Source organism: Fistularia commersonii, chromosome 29 (assembly GCF_037954325.1).
Source record: "Fistularia commersonii isolate RoL2024-O1a breed Wild chromosome 29, RoL_Fcom_v1.0, whole genome shotgun sequence".
Lineage (NCBI taxonomy): Eukaryota > Metazoa > Chordata > Actinopteri > Syngnathiformes > Fistulariidae > Fistularia > Fistularia commersonii.
In genome coordinates, this window is record NC_141312.1 from 2287961 (window position 1) to 2312777 (window position 24817).

At 47.0% G+C, this 24817-nt stretch overlaps 1 protein-coding gene across 4 annotated transcripts in view; it reads right to left on the reverse strand.

The window, feature by feature from the left end:
* LOC147216624 (ryanodine receptor 1-like) overlaps positions 1-24817 on the reverse strand; it is a 63180-nt gene that overhangs the window by 22121 nt on the left and 16242 nt on the right. For 2 of the 4 annotated variants that reach the window (XM_086177539.1, XM_086177541.1), the window contains exons 26-81: positions 24094-24241; positions 23764-23969; positions 23500-23674; positions 23208-23416; positions 22764-23122; positions 21848-21977; positions 21599-21759; positions 21342-21504; positions 21168-21254; positions 20835-21061; positions 18643-19081; positions 18002-18571; positions 17720-17920; positions 17526-17637; positions 17300-17443; positions 16883-17156; positions 16684-16798; positions 16084-16216; positions 15900-15994; positions 15691-15826; positions 15414-15600; positions 15206-15317; positions 14985-15105; positions 14684-14853; positions 14365-14585; positions 13872-13962; positions 13204-13344; positions 12960-13123; positions 12800-12878; positions 12560-12649; positions 12349-12489; positions 12195-12272; positions 12038-12113; positions 11843-11966; positions 10902-11017; positions 10726-10793; positions 10526-10647; positions 10358-10407; positions 10153-10213; positions 9940-10066; positions 9739-9850; positions 9579-9660; positions 9360-9490; positions 8952-9272; positions 8617-8857; positions 8442-8529; positions 8251-8343; positions 7780-7794; positions 4319-4489; positions 4166-4225; positions 3936-4070; positions 2834-2946; positions 2295-2391; positions 2108-2217; positions 1981-2032; positions 1830-1904 (exon numbers count right to left, since the gene is read on the reverse strand). In XM_086177539.1, coding sequence (XP_086033665.1) covers positions 1830-1904; positions 1981-2032; positions 2108-2217; positions 2295-2391; positions 2834-2946; positions 3936-4070; positions 4166-4225; positions 4319-4489; positions 7780-7794; positions 8251-8343; positions 8442-8529; positions 8617-8857; positions 8952-9272; positions 9360-9490; positions 9579-9660; positions 9739-9850; positions 9940-10066; positions 10153-10213; positions 10358-10407; positions 10526-10647; positions 10726-10793; positions 10902-11017; positions 11843-11966; positions 12038-12113; positions 12195-12272; positions 12349-12489; positions 12560-12649; positions 12800-12878; positions 12960-13123; positions 13204-13344; positions 13872-13962; positions 14365-14585; positions 14684-14853; positions 14985-15105; positions 15206-15317; positions 15414-15600; positions 15691-15826; positions 15900-15994; positions 16084-16216; positions 16684-16798; positions 16883-17156; positions 17300-17443; positions 17526-17637; positions 17720-17920; positions 18002-18571; positions 18643-19081; positions 20835-21061; positions 21168-21254; positions 21342-21504; positions 21599-21759; positions 21848-21977; positions 22764-23122; positions 23208-23416; positions 23500-23674; positions 23764-23969; positions 24094-24241 — 8319 coding nt within the window. Of the gene's footprint in view, positions 1-1829; positions 1905-1980; positions 2218-2294; positions 2392-2833; positions 2947-3935; positions 4071-4165; positions 4226-4318; positions 4490-7779; positions 7795-8250; positions 8344-8441; positions 8530-8616; positions 8858-8951; positions 9273-9359; positions 9491-9578; positions 9661-9738; positions 9851-9939; positions 10067-10152; positions 10214-10357; positions 10408-10525; positions 10648-10725; positions 10794-10901; positions 11018-11842; positions 11967-12037; positions 12114-12194; positions 12273-12348; positions 12490-12559; positions 12650-12799; positions 12879-12959; positions 13124-13203; positions 13345-13871; positions 13963-14364; positions 14586-14683; positions 14854-14984; positions 15106-15205; positions 15318-15413; positions 15601-15690; positions 15827-15899; positions 15995-16083; positions 16217-16683; positions 16799-16882; positions 17157-17299; positions 17444-17525; positions 17638-17719; positions 17921-18001; positions 18572-18642; positions 19082-20834; positions 21062-21167; positions 21255-21341; positions 21505-21598; positions 21760-21847; positions 21978-22763; positions 23123-23207; positions 23417-23499; positions 23675-23763; positions 23970-24093; positions 24242-24817 lie in introns of all 4 variants that reach the window. The other 2 variants (XM_086177540.1, XM_086177542.1) reach the window with 2 other exon arrangements.

Here is a 24817-nt window from a genome sequence, read left to right on the forward strand (position 1 = left end):
ATAAATGTTCTCCCTCTCATTTAAGCTTCGTATCGACATGCAAAGATTCACCCTTTCATTCACGCTTTATATCAACATACAAACATTCATCCTCTCATTTAAGCTTTATATCGATATACAAACATTCACCATCTCCTTCACATGGTGGCATAGAAACATTCACTCATTCATTTACAAATTATAATGGGACATAAAAACATTCACCCACTTATTTAAGCTTTATATCAACATACAAACATTCACCCTCTCATTTACATGTCATAAAGAGCAATGCAAACATTCACCCTCTCATTTACATGTCATATATCGACATGCAATCGTTCATTCATAGGGAGACATTCAAACATTCACCCTCTCATTCACGCTTTATATCGACGTAGAAAACATTTACCCTCTCATTTACGCCACATGGAGGCATAGAAACATTCACTCATTCACACACATGTGTCATAAAGAGACATACAAATATTCACCCTCTCATTCACGTTTTATATCGATATGCAAACATTCACCCTCTAATTCTAAGCTTTATATAAACATACAAACATTCACCCTCTCATTCACGTCACACGGAGGCATAGAAACATTCACTCATTCATTCACATGTTATAAAGAGACAAACAAACATTCACCCTCTCATTCACGCTTTATATGAATGTAGAAAACATTTACCCTCTCATTTACGCCACACGGAGGCATAGAAACATTCACTCATTCATACACGTGTCATAAAGAGACATACAAATATTCACCCTCTCATTGACATTTTATATCGATATGCAAACGTTCACATTCTCATTTGAGCTTTATATCGACATACAAAAATTCACCCTCTCATTCATGTCACATGGAGGTCTAGAAAAATTCACTCATTCATTCACATGTTATGAAAAGACAAAAAACTATTCACCCTCTCATTAATAGGGACATCCAGTCATTCACTTACAAGGAGAAATGTAAACATTCACCCTCTCATTCGCATCTTATATAGACATACAATCATTCACCCTCTCCACGTACAATCGCACGGTTCTCCTGCCTGCATGCTAAAATATCACCAAACCGGTTCTTTCTCCTCCTAACTTTCCCACACTGATGTTGAATCGATATTGGGCAATATTTGTGCTGAGCCTTGACGGCTGCCACGTCTTCGTGGGAAAAACACGGCAGTCGCAGAAAGATTTTTACGCTCGCGGAATAAAAACCGAGTCGGAAATCTACAGAGTCTTACTGGAGACTCTCCGAGGTTCACTAAAGTTAAGTGTAAGGCGTTTTAAATAAGTCTTGATCACATGCAACTCTTTCAGGGGACTCTTGCGAATAGTGACCCCGTAAGAGTCCCGGTCGTCGTAAAACCTCAGGCCGAGAGCTAAATCTCAAAAAGATGACGTACGGCTAGCTTAAAACGGACATCTGCGACAGAGCTTGAATGTGACTTGACTTTCCTGACCGCCGGCTAAAACCACCCGTCGGGTCGGGGTCCGTCAGACGTTCTCGTTAGTCTTATTATGACATAAACAAAGTGATGTTACATTTCGGTTAATACATCAACACCGAATCCAAACGCTAAATTGTTATCCGGACCGGGAGGGGAAAGCGGCGTCCGCGTGTTGAAAATTTCCCCGACGAGGTCGCGCGAAACGGCCGGGTTAACGTCCGGGTCGGGGCTCGGTCACGTTTCCGCGACGGGACGGGACGGAGACGCGGGAGTTATGGATGCTGCGTGATGTTCTGATGATGAGGCCACTCGATGCGTTGAGAGCTACCGCTCCGCTGTGTTCCTGGTCCCCAGCCCCCTCGCCGCCCATTACCAGTTCTGACTGTCGCACCTCAAAGGACATCTCATCCTCAGAATTTTCCACCATTTCATCTCCCCCTTCTTCTTCCTCATCAATATGGCAACTCTGGAAAAGACAAAAAGAGCGGAGATGAATTCATATCCGAATTTGAGACCTCCCCCCCCCCCCTTCCGAGACTCACCTTTGCCATAATATCTGCATAAGCCATATAAAGATGGTCTGTGTCAAGTTTACTGCAAAGGAGAGAAGAAGGGAGAATGGGTGACCCCTGAAATTGTCGCCGCGAACTTTCGCCGAATCCGTCGAACCTCTTTTCCGTCAAAGCGGTGCGGCTGAAATGCAGAATGAGCTGGTGGAGAGGATCCGGCTTGGTCTCTCTCTCCTCCTCTTCGTCGCCTTCTTCCTGCTCCATGGCTTTCTGCGAAGGGTCGGGGAAAGTGAGGCCGAGCGATGGCGCCGCGACGGGAAAAAGAAACGCCGAGCTTTGTCACTCACGGACAAGTCGTCGATCATTCGGTCCTCAAACGAGTATCCCTCGGTGTAAAGCCAGTTGCGTTTGTATCCCTCCAGGAACATGTTGGAAGCTCTGTGTCTTTATTTCAAAAGAGATACACCAATAAATGATTGCATTTGACAGTGAATCTTAAGAACCTTCTTAAGATAAGATAAGATAAGAACAACTTTATTAATCCCGAAGGAAATTGTTGTGCCAGAGTTACAGAAAATATAACAGTAATAAATAATAAAAAGAAAAAGGCAGAATTAGAAATAAAAATAAACTATAAAGTGTCTCAGTGAAACTATAAAGTGTCTTAGTAAACAAGTGATAAAACTATAAGTGTCTTAGTAACAAGTGAGGTAAGGAGTGCACAATAGTATGATAAAAGGAAAAATTGTAGTGTAGCTGTTATGAAATGAAATATTGCACAGTTCTGAATATTGCACAGTGAAATGAAATATTTTTATAAATTTTTTTTTTAGGTTAAAGATAGGTTTTTATTCTTGCCGGTGGCTGAATGGAGAGGACTTCTTACCTGGGGATGTTGTACAACGGCGTCATCCTGAAGCAGGCGACCACGGCTCTGCGCCTCTGCTTGGACAGCAGTTTGTGCCAAACCATTTTCTTGGATTTGAAAGGGTGCTCGGTCTGCGGAGCAAGCGGGGTTTTTAGACTTTGGAAACCAGTGGAATTGGGAATTGAGAATTGAGAAAAAAGCGGTATGTCTTTCGTGTTACGAGACAGCGAGTCCGATCTACGTCGGCATTTTGACACCAAATACAGAGCTAAGTATGCTAAAGTTAGCCTTCTAGAAAAACAACAAACTGTTCGAGAATTAAAAGCCGAACTACGAAAGCGGCAGAATGTGTTCACGGCAGTGAAAGCGAGCTTTGTAGCAGAGCAACTAGTAAAATTTTTTTTTTTTTTTTACATCAATGCAAATGCATATATAACTTTTTGAATTTGAATGAGTATTAAATTCAAAGTTATTTAACATTAAGGGATAGTTACATTTATTTTACATTTACACTGTTACTGCGACATGTAGCCCTTTGAGGACATTACTGGTTCGATTCCTGCGCTCCGACGAGCCGGTCGAGGTGTTGTTGAGCAGGACACTGAGCCCGCTTGATGTTCAACCGTCACAACACCGTGGCGAGGCCAACCCCAACTGCGAGAAACCTGGGTGCGGTCCTGGACATCCAACTGTCACTCTCAGCAAACGTTGCAGCGGTCCTGCAGATTCCTCCTCTACAACATCGGGAAGATCCGCAGATTCCTCACTGAGGATACAGCGCAGATACTCAACCAGGCTCTAGTCATCTATCGCCTGGACTATCGCACTTTGGATAAAAGCATCTACCTAATAACTGTAATGTAATGTAACCCCTAACCCTTGAGGGGTTAAATTCAGTGACCAAATGTGTTCATTTCAATTTCTTGAGGGAGTGAATTTGTTGCTTGTCTGTAGATGGTGTCAAAATGAGCGGGCGAATGGTTGGGCGTGGCTGCCATCAACTAGCTGCCAGGACAGGATGAACCCCAAAAGTCACCTATTGACCGTTGATCCCAAACTTCTGGACGTGCCGCTCTATTACATTTCCTCTGTCGATTTGGGATGGAGAGCGGTTGCTTACCACTTCAAGGTGATAGAGGACGGCAGAAACCTCCTGCACCCTCTTGACAACCTTTGCCGGAGCGTCGGCATCTTCAGCCTTCCCCGCCATTTCCTTGTAGAGGGCCATCTGCCAGCGCATGGACGGGTTGTCCACCTTTCCCCGCCAAGACACACTCGTAAATATAAACCGCTTCCCTGCCAGGATTTCAAATACAATAATTTCGGAGGTCCAACAGAGTGGAGTGATACCTTTCCCTGAAGGTGAAGGTTGAGCTGTAGGAACTCCCTCACTTCTTCATCGGTGTCCCTCTGGAAGGCAAGATGTGTTATCGGCCCGTCTGCTAGCTGTTTATTTTAAAATATCAAATTTGAAGATGGGGGCGGGGGGGGGGGGGGGGCTACCAAAGAATATCGGATCTTGGCCAGGTTGATGAGCTCCTGGTCGGCAGGCGAGCACATGTTCAGCCCGATCGGGAGCATCTTTTTCAAAGCAGCTACAATAAGTGAGGTCTGCACCGAGTAGCGATCGCCCCGTTTCTTCTTCTTGGTACGCTCCGTGTCCGAGCCGCCGCCCTGAGGAAAGGCACAATGAACCAAGAAAGTATTCACAGTATCTCGACACGCCGCGAGCCGTCCGGGCCTCCTGTGCATCCACGGAGGTTTTGCTTCCAAGCGGTAGAAACCCACCCCTTTTCAAATCCACATTTATCCCACGCCGCTATTAATAGCTGAGGCGCAACGCTAGAACTGCACACCTGTCAATTAAACTAATGCAGACATCGTACCACCTTGAGTGACATTAAAAAATGCATTGAGCCAAAAAAAAAAAAAACTTTGCCTTTTAATAACTTCCCTGAGTAGAACTGACCAATTCACTGAGATATTTGTCATATTGGTGTTTTGGTTTTTTTTTTTCTGGTTTCTCTGAGCTCAGACTGGTCAGTAGGGGGTGAAGTGAAAATGTGTGGGGGTGGGGAGTTGGGGGTCGGGGGTGGCTAAGTGGTGACATGACTGGCTTTGGTGAGGGGACGGGGTGGGGGAAGCTGAAAGAAGTAGGTATTATAAGAAAGTAAAATCAGTGAAATTTGCTTTTCGGGGCATGCAGCAAATACAGATACATTCAAGTGAAAACCCATTCAGATAAATAGGTTGCACAATCACATACACTGGGGTTTGACCGTAAGTCAGTTATGTTAGGTGTGTTAATTGCTGGTTGTTGAAATACAGCCAGAGGCCTTTTCCTCGTATCCTTGACACCTTTCCTGTTTCTGTTGGGAGTTTTATTTACCCTTTAACCAGCCGCTTGCCACTCAAACCAATAGCTGGAGTCAACATACAGGTTTGAAACTACAGCATTACGGCAATATTTGCAGCTAATGACTAGATACGGTCACACTTTTAGTTTACGACTAAAGGTCCCCTGTGCCCCCAAGCTGGTATGGGTGCGGTGGAAATCTAGAATCTGCGCAAGTTTACCTTTGGCCGGGAAACTATAACAGCCCTGAAAGGTATCTTTGCAAGAACTTTTCAGACTCTTTTTCCGGTATGACCAGAGTCACGGGAGTCAGAAAGCGACGGCGGCTGTTCGGGCAGCTTTTCGGTACTTTCGACTCCCAAGAGTGTTGAGGGACGACCGAGTGTCGGGGCCAAAGTAGATGGGAAAACTAGGGCGGTTCACTTTACGAAAGACAATGCTTTATGTCCAACTCCATTGTCTTCCTGGGGGAAGATGTTTGATGGGATACCAGTGACCCCTGAATGCGCTAAACCAAGATGGCTGACCCATCGTGGCGGCGTCTCTTCAGCTCAGTGCCGGGTGGAAGTGAGTAACTAGTTTAGAAGAACACTGTGCAAAGCGTTTGGGTGATAATTTAGAAAACCAGTGAGAATTAATCTTCGGGTTATAGGCAGGGCTACTTTCAGCACGCTCTGACGTGCCAATCCAGCGTCCGTCACAAGAAGTGCCTCGGTGATGTTAGTCAACGTTAGCGGGTTTGGATACTGCCGGGGGAGAGGAGAGAAAACAAAACGGGGGAGGTGCCGTGGCATTTCCAGGGAGGAGAGAAGAGAGAGCACAGAGAAGACTAACATTATCCCCTAGTGGCAAAAAAGCTGCATTACACAAGCTACGGATCAACCAACCGTCCAGGAAAGTAGACAAAAAGACATACTGGAAAGACTCCAACCCAACTATGATCAAGGAAAGAGCAAACTCGGTGACGGGATGATGGCACTGAGCTCTCACTGCCGCCTCGGGCTCGGTGCAAAGTCCAGTGCCATGAGCCCAACTCTACAGCTGAGTACTTTCATCAAGCGCCTCCAGACTCGCCCCCGGCACACACTGGCAGGACTGGGAATGACCCCTTGTTGGAGTCGCCCCTTACCGTCCAGTAGATCCCTCAATGAATCGCTGCATTTTGTGTCGTTTTGACGCACATGTTTTGCACTGGATCAGGGGTCGGCAACCCGTGGCTCGGGAAAATAAATGATAAATATTTAATTGAAGTGTATTTCATTTGTGTTAATTCCTTTTTTTTTTACTTTTAGTTCTAAGTTGGAAGATTTTTGTGATCTTGAAATATTTCATGAAATTATATTTATTATTTTTCGCCGCTCAAAATATCGTCACACTCGCGGAAGCCGGTATACCCGTCAGCCGGTAAAGTCCCGGTTTGCAGATGCTGTGCGCAGAAGTTCAGGAGCAGAAGTCCCATAAACCAGGTAAAATAAATATTGATGAAGATATTTTGCAAATATTTATTTTTTGTTGTTTACCGACACAGCCATTTTTTCCCGATTTATTTTTAAAATTTAGGTCAAGGCTCCGCTACACGCTCTGAAAGCCCAAAATGAGTTCATTACATAAATAAAATGTAATTTTCTCTGTAATACTTTGTGAATTTCAGAAGCAACACACTACACACTTGTTTATACAAAGTGTAAAGGTAATAAAAAGCAATTTATACAGTGGTACCTTTATTTTAGATGTCAAAAATTAATTGCGGCTCCCGGTGTTTTCTTTTCCGAGGAAAGATAAGATAAGATAAGATAAGATAAGATAAGATAAGATAAGATAAGATAAGATAAGATAAGATAAGAACAACTTTATTAATACCGAAGGAAATTGTTGTGCCAGAGTTACAGAAAAAATAACAGTAATAAATAATAAAAAGAAAAAGGCAGAATTAGAAATAAAAATAAACTATAAACTATAAAGTGTCTCAGTGAAACTACAAAGTGTCTTAGTAAACAAGTGATAAAACTATAAAGTGTCTTAGTAACAAGTGAGGTAAGGAGTGCACAATAGTATGAGAAAAGGAAAAAATCGTAGTGTAGCTGTTATGAAATGAAATATTGCACAGTTCTGAATATTGCACAGAAACCGGGTCCAAATGGCTCTTTGGGTGTTACGGGTTGCCGACCCCTGAGCTAAACTGTGTGAAATATGACGCAATCCAGGCAAAGACCCGGAGTGTGTCGGTTTACGTCACCGGGAAATGGGCATGTAAGCGATGCCCGGCTCCGTGTGTCGTCTTTTGGAAATAACCGGGGCAGGGATTTACGTATTCCATGAATATAAATAACTATACAATAACAGCAAAGGCGAATTCCCGGCTGAGTTCTTTGCCACTCGTACAAGAATTTGCAGCAATGCATCTACAGCTGCCCACGCGTCATTGGTTATAACTCCGGGCGGAATGCCTTTGCGAGTCAGCGCGTAGAAGCGTTCCTGTGAGTGTGTGTGGATATTTGGAGTGTGGATCGGGCGGTGCCAGTGTGCTGGAGTGGTTGATGAAAAGCTCCCCCAAAAGTGAGGTGCCATGCGGTCAGCACAGCGGTCGTGCAGGAACAGAAAGTCTAACCTCTGAGTCCCCGCCCTGGAAGACCCAGCCGCAACCCCAAAGAAGAGGACAAGGGACAGCCAGAGAGAAAATATCGTTAACACAACTGCTTTTCCTCGCAAAACTGGCAGATTAAAATCAAACTTCCGATAACGGTAGCGGTAGCGTCTGCGGTTAACCAAGCCCGATAATCGGTCGTGTATCGCATTATCAGGATTAATGGGAAACGAATAAATGCTATACGTGCTCTGTAGGAGCGGACCAGCCTCATTTGCTGGATTAAAAGTGGAAGCTAAGAGTAAAAAAAAGAAATCGATCTTTATCAAATGACCGTTTACGAGCGGCTCGAGTAGCGAGTGAGGTGAAAAACAGCATCTGGTGAATAAAATGAAGGCGACGAGGAGAAAAACAATGCCGCGACTGCTCGGATCAGCTGTCTGATCTGATTATCTCGCCTCCCTGCACAGTTGGCTCCGCCTGCCGTTCACTGACCTTGCTCATTTTGCTTTTGCTGTCGGCGGTGAGGAAAGACATGTTGTTGATTTCGTTCATCACCACAAAGTTCTGCTCCTCGCGCTTGAAATTCTGCGGCGGGGGGGGGGGGGGGGGGGATAGAAGGCAAACGTACAGCAAACAACGTGGAGACCAGCTCTCTCAATCAGATGCCAAGTGAACCCACTCACATGAGATTTAGACCAGAAGATGAAGACTTCCCCGACCATTCGGAAGAGTTCTTCGGCGTCTGGGTCTGGGCACGTGAGCCACCTCGCCCTGCAGCGGAAACAAGAAAAGGCAAGCTCGGTGCGACGTTTCTGACACAAAAGCGACGGTTCAAACCCCAAAATATACCCATCGTACCTATTGTTGTCTACATAGCGGATAAGCAGAGGGTAGAGAGCATACAAGTCTCTGCAGAGCACCGCGAACTCGTCACGTATGGTTCCGTCTTCCTCGTCGCCCTCCGATTTTCCCTCCATTCGGAGGTGGTCCTCCTCAGCCACCACCTTTGAAGTGCGTTTTTTCAGCTTCTCCATCGTGGGGATGAAATGGGATTTCAGCATCTCCGGTTTGGCCCTGCTCACAATGGGCTGCGAGAAGACTGAAAGTTGCAAAAAAAAAAAAAAAAAAGGCAGTCAGTCTTGTCCTCACTCGCTGGTGCGTGACACGTCCAAGGGAGTAACAGCAGAGCTCACCGGCCAACCTCTTCATCCAGGAGGCTTCATCTATCCCCAGGTTGTTCACCACTATTTTCATGATGCTCCCCAGCAACTGGTTCAGATGCTCCGATGTGACCTCAGTGCAGAGCTGGCCGTCCATCTCCGGGGAGTTTTCTAGTCCCCTTTCCCACCAGCGCGGCAGGTAATTGCACAGCATCGGCAAAGTGATCTCGATCACGTGCGGCATCTCGGTATACCGAGCGCCCGATTCCGCTAAATCCCCGATTTCCTTCAGAAGAACATCCAACTCTGGAATATCTGGACAGAGTTCTTGAACCTCATTGGGGAGGCCCAAGACTTGGGAGGAAAGCGGTCGAAGAAAACAATATTCAGGACTTTGCGCGAAAAATAAACGGTCGACGGACCGACCGGAAAAAAACTCACTGGCTCGCTCTCTGGGTGTCTTTGTCGTGTACACGGAAAAAGCGTTGAATTCGTTCAGATGGGGCTCCAAGAAGGCCACCGGCATGGCAGCCGCAAGGTGAGCCAAGCACTCGCCAAGAGCGGGCCTCTGTCTGGGAATACAAAGCAGAGGTATAAAAACAAAACAAAAAAAAAAAACACCCTCCAAGTGTCCTTCGCTACCGTTGGACATCAAGGTACCTCTCCACATGTGGATTCTTGACAGTTCCCAGGGAATAAATGCTACACATAATGCGGTAGCAGGACATCTGCAGATCATCCACTGCGCACATAGAAACAGAGGTATGCCAATGTCAGAAAACGCCAACATACAAACACGGTAAAGTGTGAAAGCGCTCACGGATGACGTCATCTCCGAACTGGTGCTGGGCGATGTGGTCGAACAGCGAGGTCAGGACCGGCAGCAGGGCGATGGTGGTGTAGTTTATGTTCTGTGAAACGCCTTTAACTTGCTTCGAAGACACATATTCGATTTTAATATTCGGATATTCGGCTTCTCCGTCCGCAGCGGTCGGGCAGAAACAAATAAAGCGTGTGGTACCTGGTTGCCTTTTGACACTTTTCCCAGTTTAAGGTTTTCCACCATCTTTTCTATATCGTCGGCGGCGCTCTCGAAGAACGACCGCAGTCCCGCTTTCACGATTTCGGGCCCGGACTTCATTACCGTCCTGATAAAAATGACGAATATTCACTGTGAAAAACCGTCGTAAAGGCACGGCACATCTGATAACGAAAGAAAAATCCGTAGATAAACCTGGCGTCCAGCGATCTGGCTAGAATATGAAGGCAGTTGACAATCGCCGGAGCATCCGTTCCTGAAAATATAAATACAAATTGGCTTTTTGTGACAACTGCTCTCTTCTACCGGCTGCAAACCAAGAGGTAGTGACCGATACTTAAGCAAGGCGGGAAAAAAGAAAAGAGTAGTCTCCTCGCAAAATGGATGGGCGGTAGCTTACCGAAGAGTGAAACCCTGTGTCTGACCAGAGCAGACATTTTACAGAAGATACTATGATCAGAAGGAAAGGAAAGAGGTTCAGGAAGTTTCATGGGCTTTTAAAACAAGAGAAAGTGTTATTCTGAAAGGATAAAAAGCACCAGAAATGTTTATTTAAAAGCGAATTCACCTTGCGATCATCTCCTTCTCCTTGTTGGACGAGTGTCCACCACTGCCCAGAACTTTCGCAGGAGTAGACAAGAAGTAGAGACAGTGGTTTTTGAAATACTGGTTGATTAAGGGCATCAGGATCTGAAAGAGTCCATCGGTGACAATCAGGAAAAGCTTGGATTTTTTTTTACGGTTTTGACGACCGAGAATCACACTCACCTTGGCGAAGAATTTGATTTCCTGCTCGTGAGGCGACTTTTCCACGCGCCCGCTGCTTACGACGGCCTCTGCAAAATAAAAAATCGCACCGCTTCGTCCCGTAAGCTCGTCAAAAATGCGTATTTCGATACGTCTCGCATCAGGCGTCTATCGCAAATTGTTTTTCCTCCTTGTACCAAGATGGGCGATGAACTCCTGGGCGATTTCCATCCACTTCAGCAGCTTCTGCAGGAAGCCGTATGCAAATCTCTTCTCGATGGAGGAAATGTCAGACTCCATGTCTTTAAGGCCCCTGTTTGTAAAGATGATGCAACTAGTCAAGTTCATCGTAGCTTTGTTTGTTTGTTTGTTTAGAAGTTTATTAGGACAGTGTACAATTCCATTAAGCACAGAGGCAGAGATGTTTGTACCAGATTGTAGTTCATAGCTAATTTCCATCTGTAGTCCCGGACAATACAAACATAAAACTGTACAAAATTGACAATATATATATAAAATGTACAGATAGGCAATAAAATAACTATACAATATATAAACAGGAAATAAAATATGTATTTTGCAAGTTGAAAGTGCTATTGTTGTGATATTATTATTACTTTGGTCATCTGGGGGCCATCAGATGTTACCCAGAAGGGTAACATCCCAGAAGGGTAACATCCCAGAAGGGTAACATCTGATGGCAAAATACCCATCTGGCATTGTTAGCGTGAGCATGTTTGGTGCTCCAGAATCCAATTTTTAACAGCCCGTGTAAAGGTGTGAAAACCAGTTATGTTCTTAAGAGTGTCTGGAAGCCCATTCCATTCTTTTAAGGCTTCACAGGAAAAGGCAGATTGAGAAAAGGCAGGCTTTCTTTTAGGATCATTGCAGTCTCCTCTAGACACCGACGTTAGCACTCGACTTTAGTTTACATGTCACACCTCTGGGTAATTTAGGGTCTCCGATGAACCTCCTGTATGTTTTGGGACCGTGGGAGGAACGGGAGAATCCAGAGAAGCCAAGGAGAACGTAGAGACTCCGCATAGGAAGTGCCGTAATCCAACCAGGAAGCTTGAGCCGCCATCCGAGAGCCGTTACCATAAATTCTGCAAGAATTCTACTTGCTCCGCATCATTACCTGGTCACGGCATAGCCGTTCAGTTGCAGGAATTTCAGAAGCTCGTACGCCTTCTCTCTGTCTCGAGCCTTTTCCTTCGCCGTCAGAGTGTCATACGGCACCAGCAGTGGATGAGTTCCACCTCCTGCGGGACACAAGAGCGGTCAAAACCCGGGGCGACCAAATAGCGCACCGCACATTTACTGTATAGTCTACCTTTGGCCTGAAGCTCCAACTTTTTCTTCCGTCCCCAGGTGTTGTGGTAGTTTTCAGCCAGCTGCTCTGCCATGGACTTCGGACAAAAGTGGACGATATCAATACCGATCGCGGGCAATGACGATAAAACAAAAGCAGGAAAAATTCCCCGGCATACCTGCAGGTCTCTTGAGAGAGCCATGTGTGAGATGTCGATAGGTGCCGGACTATAACCGTGACTTGGATCATAAGTTGCCTAAAACAGGAATAAATATCGTGACGCGCAATAAGCGACAACTGTATTATCCGGCATCGGTCCGAGCGCCGTTCACCTGAGCGGTCTGCGAGATCTTCCGCGATGCCGCTTTCTTCTTCTCGGACTCTTCCTCCTCTCTGGCTTTATCCAAATTCCATTCCCACGCCAGCATGGCTTTGACGGACTCTTTGATCGGCCAGCGGTAGATCTCTTTATCCTGAGCGACCAAAATGCGGCGTGACGAGAGGCGGAGTGGTGCAAAATAAACATACCCGGAATGCGCCTACCTTCTCGGAAAAGGTCTTGTAGGGTCGGAGCATGGGATGAGTCTTGGCGTTTTCATCCAACATCTCACCGTATGACCAGTTGTTTTGGATCTACAACATTCGAAACACATAAAAGCAGTCTTTAGTGTGCTTGACACTCCCAGCAGAGGAGAAAGAAAGCATGGAAATGTGTGAGGTTCAAAATGACGAAACTGCAAACCTACATCAAATGCAAAGAGAAGGATGACAAAAAGAAGGTACCTTCTCAAAAGCCCATTTATCGTGGGTGTATTCGGCATATTTGTTGATAAAGGGATCCAGTCTCTCAGGGATGATAGTGCTGTGATTGACGAAAAGAGCGTTTTCACTTAGATTTGCCTTAAAAAAAGGGAAATGAAAGATGACGAGAGAATATTCTCACTTGGTGGTTTCTACCGGTTTGGGGTCAAAGTTTCCCTCTGCATCCACTGATGCCTTCTTCTCTGTTTTGGAGGAATAACTGGCGTCGACGTAGTCCGGGGGAATGGCTCCCGCAATGGCGCATATGCACGGCATTGAAATCTTGAAGATCTCAGCATCGAATTTCTGAAGTCGCAACAGGGTATTATAGTGTGACCTCAAGAGTTCTGTTACTTGAGACTTGCGTTTTCTGGCGGCGCCTCTACCTTGTGCGCAAGGGACTCGAAGATCCCCCAGAAGAGTTTGCGAGTCAAATGCAGCTCTTCCTCGGACGCGACCCCAAAGTTAGCCCAACCATTAGGGAGGCAATAATATTTCCAGCAACGCTCATAGTGATTGGTCAAAAGCTGTAAGAAACACAAAGAAGGAAAAAAAAAACAAAAAACAATACAAGTCACAGTTAATACAGATCTATTCTGTTTTTATGATGATGATACTGTAGAGCAATATATCAATACCAATATCGGCATTTATTCTTCAAAATCCAAAAAAAAAAACCCAACAACAATATTTTTGTTATGGCTTGCAAACCATGATTCCAAACACAAATATAATAATAATTGATATAATAAAATATATGATAAGATGATACTTTATCGATCCTCATAGCGTGACAATAACAATATCAATAAATATGAGTATAAATACAAATAAAAAAGACAGCAGGATAAATATAAATAAAAAAAAGACCGCAAAATGAACACCAACAAGGATAAAAATAGACAACAGAATGAAAAAAAAAAACAACTAATGTAGTACTGCACCTAAAAATCTCAAGAATGAGGAGAGCATGCAAACTAGACACAGGATATTCAGGATGCAGGGTCACCGGTGGGGAAAATATGTTTGAATAGAATAAAGCGGACTCTCGTACCTTCAGTGGCATCTTGGCGTATTCATTGAGAATAGGCACGTCGAACACCAGCCGGCGTAGCAGGTGCTGAAGCATGGACGGACGTAGGTGCCTGAGATAGGGAGGAACTCAGTTATCGATCGGAAATCCATTCATTCATTCGTTATCTACACTGCGACTCCTGCACTCGGGGTCCAGGAGGGGCCGGAACCGGCTGAGAACCAGCTGAGGACCGGCTGTCACCGGGCGACAGGCAGGGTTCACCACATGTACAAACATACAACATCCACTCTATCGTTGACACGTCCGGGCAATTTTTAGGGTCTCCGATTGACCCTCTGCATGTTTGGGGACTTTGGCAGGAAACCGGAGAACCTGGAGGAATCCGACAAGGACGCCGGGAGAACATGCAAACCCCGTGCAGAAAGGCCCCCTGTCGGAATCGGACAGGGGACCTCCTTGTTGCGAGGCAGAAGTGCGAACCACTGACAACTTGTATTGAAGTTAAACTGACTTGCACAAAGCCATGAGGCACTCCTCGATGATATCTCTTTGGGCCTTTGTGAACGCTCGGCCGCGAGACAGGCGGTAGATGGTGTGCAGCATGGAGTCGATCATGATGGCTCGGTGGTCGCTGCCGGCAAAGAGCGGGGCGCACTTGGTGATGAGCGGCAGCACGGCTGAGCAAAGGTACCGGTTCAGAGCAAGGGCCATCTCTGTGGTGCTGAAAGCGACCTGTTGTACAACACGGCAACGAGGGTATTATCAAGGGGGTTAGCGCTTTCGTCAATGGCGGCGATGGTGTGAGTGTTTGTTTACTGTCTAGGCCTCACCGTGTCAAGAGAGGCAGCAGCTCTCATGTCGGGCAGAAAGCCCACCTCAAGCACATGAAGCAGGAAATCCTGGTTGTCAATACCGTACACTCTGTCCAGGAAGAGGACCATGGGCGCCTTGTGATCTGGCACAAAGCTGGCCGACATCTTTGGCTCTACTATGCTATTATCTAAAACAATACATGGGAAGCTCTCACTCTACAGTCAACAATTTCCAAGGATGTCGATAAATCAACACCAAATCGTATAAACTTCATGAGGCACCCGAGGCAGTAGATGGTTTGGTTTCCCAAGAGTTCACCTTTGCCGAAAGAAGGAATCTGAACAGGTAGGCTGATGACGCCGACCAGATCTTCGAGAGGGACCAGAGACCTGAGGATGGCTCTGATCCGCAGAGCCTCGCCCTTTCCAGCCTGGATCAGCTGCAGGAGATAGAAAAAGGACATATTGAACAATACTCGCACTTCTTATATCCTTTATACATTTTCCAGTATCCGGTATTGTGACTCCCTGTGAACATACATGCATCTCTGGAGCGCAGCGTCCCAGCAGGTCAATAAGAGCAGAGTAGAAGGACATGATGGAGTTTCCCAGGTGCACCCTGTTCTCTTCATGTTGTTCCTCTCCTCCAAACCTACCAGCGATACGATTCAAAGTCAAGGCCGGTGGAGATTCTCGGGTGTCTGCACTTCCGCAAGGTGGTCTTGGACTGAAAGGTACGAGTTCTTACATGGGGAAGCGCCTGTCCTTCTTCACACTGGGTCCATCCCTTGCAGGGTCCTCAGATATTTTGATGGCTTCCTCAATGGCGGCCAGCAGACCGTTACCACCCTCCCCTCGTAGTGCCGGGCCGAAGCATTCGGGCCTCCGGATGAGGAGACGCACCACCACGTTGGCGTTCTCCTCCACGCTCTCCCCTGCGGAAAGGCGAGGAATTTAAAAACGGCCGACACAAGACGGCAAAAGGAAGGGGATATTTTGTTCTACGCCAGTTCCTCGTAGCAGACCGTTGACAAATACGGCGAATCGAAGAAAGTCCAGATATTTCTCTCCGCCGCAAGGATTCCAGCCTATGTCTGGGTAGCCTTTGGACAGGAGCATCGGGCAACTTTGAAGGCCGCATCCTGCCAAATATTTCACAACCTAGACGAATATAAAAGCAATTACAGGATCACTTAACGCAAACTATGCTATTTTCCTCACTGACTATATTTACCATTTCCAGGTCTTGCTCTTGCAGAGCCAAAGCCAACTCATTGTTGTCGATACACGAGGCCGCAGCCACGTCCAAGGGGGTGGAACCCCGCATTCCTACGGCGCAACATCGAATCAACAACTTTGTATCAGTACACGCTCGACAAAAAAAATCCCGAAGAACGCTATCTTGAAAGCTGCATCACCGAGGCCGATGCCGCTGTTCTGCAGCAGATAGCTGAGATGGTCAAACATGGAACGCTGGTTCTGACGACTGATACGGCAGAAGTAGCAAAGGAAGCGGCAGCAGTTTGTCACCACTCGGGGGAACCGTATCTCCTGTGGGCAGAGAAGAAAGTGAACTGGATAGGAGTACTGTCAAGATCATCTACAATGTAGTCTACTTGGAAAACTCTGAGTGCCTCCGATATATACTGCTCAAAAAAATAAAGGGAACACTTGAACAACACAATGTAACTCCAAGTCAATCACACTTGTGTGAAATCATAGTGTCCACTCAGGAAGCAACACAGATTCATTTTGACATGTTTTAAGGACATTACATCAAAGTTGGATCAGCCTGGAGTTTGTTTTTACACTTTAATTTTGAGTGTGATTCCTAATCCAGACCTCCATGGGTTGATACAATTGATTTCCATTGATCATTTTTGTGTGATTTTGTTATCAGCACATTCAACTGTGTAAAGAGCAAAGTATTTCATAAGAATATTTCATTCATTTAGATCTAGGATGTGTTTTTTAAGTGTTCCCTTTATTTTTTTGAGCAGTGTACTTCCAGCATTTACCTTTGAGTCTCCTCCTCCCAGGACATTAACCATCACCTCCATGACAGTTTCATGCATGCCCAAAGCCCGCATCAAGTTTGGGTGCTGGTAGAATACTTTGTTGCTCATGATGTTCCTGAAGAAAAGAAATCGCCCGTAAGATGGTATCACTTGGACTTGTTGGAGAACGGGAAAAAAAATAGGGGAGAAAATTACGAACCCGATGCTTTGAATCATGAGCCTCTCCTCTTCCGGGCCCATCTGGACAATGAGCAGTGAGCGAATTTGGCCCAAGCACTCCAACAGTTCCATGGTATCCTGGATTGAGACGGCATTGATGGTGTAGGCCTTGGGAAGAGCGCGGATGAGTTCACCCAGCCCGTCATACTGCCGGTGGAGGAGGCTGAACATCATCCGAACGAGCTCCGGGTTCTGGATGAAAGATTCTTGCGCCCAGTGGATCATGGTATGTGAAATCAGCTCCTGCAAGGTACCTGGCGGACAGTGAAACGGTGACGTCCGAGTACCTGAATGACTTTGAGGCAAGAGCAAGGAACAGTTTGTGCCGCTGAAACAGAAATTAAATCCCTCGGACGTTTGAGAAGTTGAAATCCCGTTGGATTTATTTGTGCCTCACTTGGTTTTACGTCCTCCTGTGGCTCCGATTCCACTTCTTCCTTCTTCTGGCGGAAGGTTTTCACCTTTTCCAGCAAGCGAAGCAGTCGTCCGCGGAGTGAATTATCCACCTCCTCCTCCTTCTCTTCCTCCTCGATATGAACGCCTGAAGGCGAAGTGATCCATAAGAACCTGCCGGTATACCAGTCGTGCACGGCGTTACGTCCCACGTCGATCTCAGAACTCACCGCAGTGCGCCAGAAGGGCATTGTGAAAGGTCAGCAGTGCTTCGCGCACCTCGTCCGGAATCGGGCACTCGTCATATTCGGCACAGCTCTTGAAGTTCATGAGCATGTTGACCTGCGGAACCCCAAAGGTACAAACCGAGTGTGTCATTGTCAGTGTTTGAGCTTCAAACATTGTCCCTGTAGTCTACATGTACCTGCTCTTGTGGCGGTGAACGGAACTCCCTGGTCTTGCGCGCCGTCTCGGCGGCACTCATGGTGAAGGCGAGCATCAGCTCATTGTAGCGCTGCCTCTGATTGGACTGGATCTGGCTGACGAATTGATCTGAAAAGGCGGTGATGGCCTCCACCCTGTGGCGTAGCTCGCAATCGCAGAAATACTGTAGCAAGGTGCACATCTGGAGAACGAGAGCGGTTGTTATGGTGCCGAAAGCTTACTGCGCAAAGAGGTGAAGGGATTGTGGGGAATCCATCCATACCTGTAATTTGACGGATTCTGGAAGCTTCATCTGGAAAAGTCCTTGCTCCAGATGTTCCTCTTTAGATTCCCCACCCGTCTCTCCGGGCTTGATCGCTTTCTCCGTTTCCTCTTCGCCTTTCTCGCCCTTTATTGGCTCGGCCTCTTCCGTCGGTTCCTCTTGCGCCGCGGTTGATTCCATCTCCTCCGCCTCTTCTTCTTCTTCTTCTTCGTATTCTTCCTCCTCTTCTTCACCGAGGCCATCATCTTCATATTCCTCCTCTTCTTCCCCCACTGACTCGTGTTCTTCCTGGAGTTTTGTAACTACTTTCTGCACCTTCTCGTCCTTTGCTTTAGCACTCTCCTCCATAAGCTCCTCTGCTTTCTTGCCGCTGAAGACCGTGGGTTCAATCATCTCCAGGATGTGCGTGACATCTTCATCATCGAACACCCCCATGATCAGAAGGGTGCTGATGAGCTTCAGGATCGGAACAAAGTGAAACTCAACACTGCCCCCGACGGGGTCTCTCATGGCTTGACCTCCATCTTGGACGGCCTCTATCAACATGTTCAGTGCTTTCGTCTTCAGCACCTGGAAACGAAGAGCAGCTTTGGTTACGAGCGACAGGAGCATTTGTGAATGCTGAAAATATCTCCACTCACTTGCAGGGGGACCACAGGACTCAAGGTGTAGATGTCTGGATCGGTTCCGACAAAACCGATGGAAGAAAAATGGAGTTTGGGACGCAGACAGGTGGTGAGGCCCACCCCGGGTAAAGCATGTGATTTATCCGTGTACAGGGTGATAGTGCGTGTTTCGTCCGTCATGGGAACTATGAACTCCTTGTTGGTTCCCAGCCGGTTCCTCTTCGCAGACTCCAGGTGCATGCTGATGAGCAGGTCGTAGAAGCCGCTTCTCATCGGACCGGGCAGGTAGGTGTTTTCGATGGCGTAGAAGAGCTGCGATTCGTCCACGTGGCTACACAGAGCGTGAGCCACGCGGTTGTTTCCCAGAGCGCAGACCGAGCCGTACAACTTAAGGGTATGATAGTGAAACTTCAGCAAGTCCATTCGCTCGGACAACTCCAGGATATCAATGCACCTAAAGGAAACGGAGAAGTTTTTATTTGCCGGAAACAACCGCAAGTACCTTATAGCAGTGATTCTTAACCAAAGGGCCGCGGCCCAAACTTGGGCCCCCAAAAAAAATCTGTTTTGTACGTGTGGGGCCGCGAGGGCTGCGGGACGCAATAACAACTCCTGACCATGTAGTGGCGCTAATGCATCGGTCAGTTATTACTTTAACCAGCTCCTTAAATAAGGAGAAGACATTCAGCTTGCTGTAAACAAACAAGATGGAGAAATATTTAAAACGAAAAATTGAAGACGACCCCCCGCCAAAAAGGAAATTTTTGCGCAAGTACAATCCCGACTTCATTAAGTACGGCTTCGTAAACGGGGGTAGCGAGGCAGTGCCGAGTGTGTAGAGTGTGTGTTAACGCTGTCTAACGAAGCACTGAAGCCGTCAAAACTACAGCGGCGCCCGAGAGACCGAGCATCCGACGCTTGTGGGAAAGCCGGTGGAATTTTTCAAGAGAAAAGAAGATGGGCAACTCTGACTGACTGGCAAGTCTAAAAGTGCGCTGAAAGCTAGCTACCTCGTAGCCAGACGTGTGGCACAAAGTAAGAAACCATATTTTATTTGACAAGGTTTTTGCTTGGTAAACTGTAAGTGGATTTGGTTTATTGAATTGAATACAAATCAAACCAAGAGTGAGATAATTATAAACCTATACAGTGTATATACACTGCTCAAAAAAATAAAGGGAACACTTAAAAACACATCCTAGATCTAAATGAATTAAATATTCTTATGAAATACTTTGCTCTTTACACAGTTGAATGTGCTGACAACATAATCACACAAAAATGATCAATGGAAATCAATTGTATCAACCCATGGAGGTCTGGATTAGGAATCACACTCAAAATTAAAGTGTAAAAACAAACTCCAGGCTGATCCAACTTTGATGTAATGTCCTTAAAACAAGTCAAAATGAATCTGTGTCGCTTCCTGAGTGGACACTATGATTTCACACAAGTGTGATTGACTTGGAGTTACATTGTGTTGTTCAAGTGTTCCCTTTATTTTTTTGAGCAGTATATATTAAATAATACATATTAAATGATATATAATATAATTTAATTAATAATAATAAATAATATATATTAAAATGATATTTAATGGTACTGAAAAAATTGGGCCTCAGGGTCAGAAAGGTTAAGAACCCCTGCCTTAGAGGACAGTACTACAATGTACTCCAAGTCTCCAACCAATCAACCAAACCAAAGACAAAGGCTCACCTGGACAATCTCCAGCAAGCTACCAAACTAGCTTGCCGACCTGAGCGGGCTGGCTGGCTAGCTAGCCTCTCAAAACTCCAGATCCCGACGGCGACCTGAGCAGGCTGGCTGGCTGGCTAGCTAGCCGGCTAGCCTCTCGAAACTCCAGATCCCGACGGTGACCTGAGCTGGCTGGCTAGCTGGCTAGCTAGCCGGCTAGCCTCTCAAAACTCCGGATCTCGACGGTGACCTGAGCAGGCAGGCTGGCTGGCTAGCTCGCCGGCTAGCCTCTCGAAACTCCGGATCCCAACGGCGCCTAGTAAGACGGCATTTCCATCGGCCGAAAACTTCTTGCTGGCGCTCATCGGCACTTTCTGCAATTTGGACTTCTTCCCAATAATTCTGTGTATGTTCTGTTCCTTCTGTTTTTTTTTACTTGTGAAGCGTCTTTGAGTGTCATGAAAAGCGCAATAAAAACCCCATGTATTATCATTATTATTATTAAGTCTGACCTGTTCTCCTCTGGTATGTGGAGAGCCATCATGGTGAGCGGTTCCATGCAGTGCACACTCCAACCCAGCCTCTCACTTGCGCGTCCGGTTTCCGGTGCCAAAAAGTGGTTGGGCATCCGGCTCCAGATGACGGGCGTCAACATTTGGACGTCTAATCTAGGGGGGCACTGAGGCACCGGGTTCTTGCGTTCGCTTCGGAACATGGCCGCCGAGATTGGCATGATGTTCTGGAAAAGACGGAAGATACCGGCCGGTAAAGCGAACACGATCGCGCCCCACTGGAAAATGAATACGTTCGGCTGATTTGAACAGGACGACGATTTTGGGACCGACCTTGAGCTTGCCGAGCTCAAACTGAATCATATTCTGACTTGAAGGCAGGACGAAGACCGCGGGGAACAGCTTAGTGTTGGGCTCCACCTGGAAGATAGAGTCAGACATGGATTGTAAACCAACTAACCAAGAACATCGTCCATCGCTTAACTCGATTGTTCAAGCCTATCTAACCTGGTAAAACGTGTTGATCTCCTTTCCGTTTGCCGTAAAAGTCATGAGTCCCGTGTCCAGATCGATAAGACAGCCGATGACGAAGTCCTCTTGGCTGACTCGCGTCTGCTGAGAGCTGCTGAACTCCCCTCCGCACACCATGTAGCAGTTACTGCGTTTAATACTGCGGCCATGACATCAATCGACGTCAGAGCGAGTCGGTCATTTTCGAAAACGGTGTTTTTGTCGTATTTCTCTATCCAGAAGCGTTTACAAACCTGTCATGTATGTTGCCTTTATCGTCCCCGACAGTGACCGTCACATTTCTTACTTTGCTGAGGTCAAAATGAGGGTCGTACTGGTGATAGTCCGGGGTGATCCAGCCGACCCACACGCCGCCCGGCTCCTGGCCCGCAAATATCCGAACCGAATAGTAGTACTGGAAAAAAAAAAAAAAAAAGGAATGCTGGAGTTCAACGTGGCGCTATTTGTGAAGACAAGTACTCTTCGATTTCTAGGAGTCGTACCGTTGTTGTGTTGAGGATGATGTCCACGTCGTCCCTGTCATCTGGCACCACGTCCTCCACCAAGCGAGGAATGGTGGGAACAACGGGGGGCGGTGTTATTAAGGCAGCCTTCTTGGCCTTGAAGAGGAACCTGGCAGCAACAGGATTGGTTGATTAGTTTATAACAGTGGTTCTTAACCTGGGTTCGATCGAACCCCAGGGGTTCGGCGAGTCAGTCTCAGGGGTTCGGCGGAGGTCAAGACACACATTGGTGATGACATCACTGGCTGCAGGTGATCACGCTACATAGCTCGGCCTATCCGTGCTGCAGGGATTTTGGCGCGCTCAGTTGTAGTAACTTGTGACTGTCGTGATGGTACGTCATGTGATTTCTTACTTAAAATTTTAATCCCTTCATACTAATTATGTCGGGCAAAAAAAGTAAGCGGACGGAAGAATTCACATGTATGACGGAACGTGATTGGAATCGATGTCCTGACCGCATGATTTGAAATGACAAGATGAGCAATTCTAGTCCAGCACCGGCAAAACTAAGGGAAGGCTTCCTTCAGCTGCATGGAGATGGGAACTACAAGAACATAGCGCTTGCTGGATTCAAGGTGAAGGGAGCCAGATTCGATGAAAAGGCTACTCTGCCTGTTCTTTGTACCCATCAACGAAACGATCCTCGATCCAATAAAGAAGAGTTCGGTGAATGCGCATGTAAAACAGGTGGGGTTCAGTACCTCCAACAAGGTTAAGAACCACTGGTTTATAATAATAATAACCTTTATTTATACTTGTAAGACCACCGAGGTCTCCCTCATTTTCAGGGTCGACAAGTTTACAAACAAAGCAGAGCACAGGACAAGAACAGGAAAGAACAGGAAAGAAGCCCCAAACTCCAAAGACCCTTCTGGAGTCTTTCCGTACGAACCCCTTTTTCTTGCTTTTTTCAGTCGACGCGTCCTTCTCGTTCTCCCCGTTTTTTATCGCCGGGATGTCCTTCGGCACTGAGGGTTCCTTCTTCTCCTCCTCCTGCTCCTTGCGACTGGCCGACTTCTTGAGTATTTCAAAGTCCGAATCCGGGTCCACCTCCACCACCTCGTCCTCGGGGATGGTCAGGGCCCGGGTGAGGAGCGTGGTGCCCGCCGGGACTTTGAAAGTCTCGTGAAACTCGACCGGCATGCTAAGTCTGAAGAACAGCAGATCGGTGTTGGCGTTCTGGGATCCGAACGTCTTGTGGGTGACCTTCAGACAAGGGGCCGTTTCCACTGTCCCGTCCACACGGGACATCTAGAGTACATAAGAGAGCGTGCCGGGGGCGAGTTGAGATTTTCGGATAGTCCGCCGGAAAACCGCATTGTTCAAGACACGGTACCTCAATGTGATGATGATCGGGAGGCACGGCGATGTACTGGGGAAGGCTCTTGCTGAACCACATTGTGATGTCTCTCTTCATGTTGATAGCAAAGGGCTCAAAGCCCTCCTGAAGGCCACAGATGGTGAAGTAACGGAGGCTGCTGACATTTTGACCCAAGTTAATGCGGCCAACCTGGGACAACCCCAAGCTGCATACGGGTATGAAGCCTAGAATTGTTGGAGGCATGGGAGTTAAAAACAGGCTTGGTGCGGCGCTATCGATGTTGACATCCACTTGTCCCCGTACTCACCTTCTCCTATCTCAATGTCTTTAAAGGCCATCTCCGAGCCTGAATCGCTGATCAACATTTCTCCATTGAGCGTGAACATGATGTTCATCTCTGTGAGGTCAATCATGCAACCCACCACGTCCCCCGACTGCCACTGTCGACCGAACGGCTCATTTCCGATATGCCATCGTTGGGCCTTGGATACGAAAACGGAAAGAAAAAGCCAAGGGTTTGTTACACAAAGCCCATGATCGTTTCTGGGACGGGAACGAGTTCCGCGCCTACCTTGAAGCCGTTGAATACATACGCCAGCTCATCGGCGCCCAGCTCGGTATCTGCTCGAACGCAGGGTCTGGCCCAGCCGACTCTCATTTCTCCGACTGTGACGGCCTCGAACTCGAAGTACCATTTCCCTTGCGTGACAGCGTAGGACTTCTCTGCTCGGAACACCCTGATCTTATCTCCGCGGGAGCTGCCTGATCCGTGCCCGGCTACATCGACAGAAGCGAAACAGTGGTAGCACAACTGAAATACCGATATGACACCTGTAGCTTTAATACTCATGGATTTTCTGTCAGAGAGCCTCTAGGCTTCTGCGCCGCAGTGCTAACTTACTGCCTTCCTGGTCTGGCGGTTCTATGTTGTAGCCGTAGCCGATGAGCGTCCGAACAGCCGCGCAAACAGTGTCTCTGTTAGTCTTTTTGGTCTTTTCATCAAGCAGGTTGTAGGGCACCAGACGGGGATTGCGCTTGTTCACTATATCCTGTGCAAAAAGGAGGAAATAGATACATTCCCAATATCGAATCTGGCCCGCTACGTCCGCGAGAACGTCTTAAATGGTATGATTGTCTTAAAATGAATAAGTCAAACGCATGCATTGACCGTAAACTACATCAGTGTTTCCCAACCACATTAGTGTGCCGTGAGAGATCATCAGGCGTGCCGTGGATAAATGCCCACTTTCACCTGATTGGTCCGAAAATTATTTATCCAACGCAAATAATGTGTCTTCCTATGTCTATGTGGGCCCATTCCATGGCAACGGGTAGTGAATTAACCTGTGCATCTGTGTATCAGAGTGATTAGTGACGCTTTGCGTGATACATTTTTAAAATAAAAAGTACCGTAATTTCCGGACTATTGGGCGCACCTCAATATAAGCCGCACCGGCTAGCCGGTCGCTATCTCGGGCTTCCTCCTGCGCACTAAAACCGTCAAAGTCGTCTTCTTCGGTGTCAGAGTTGAACGGACTCAGAATTTCCCGGTCATTTCATCCGTCCGATGTGACGAGGATAAACGTTTTAGCGGCGTGAAGCTCGTTAGCGTCCCTCACCCAAAG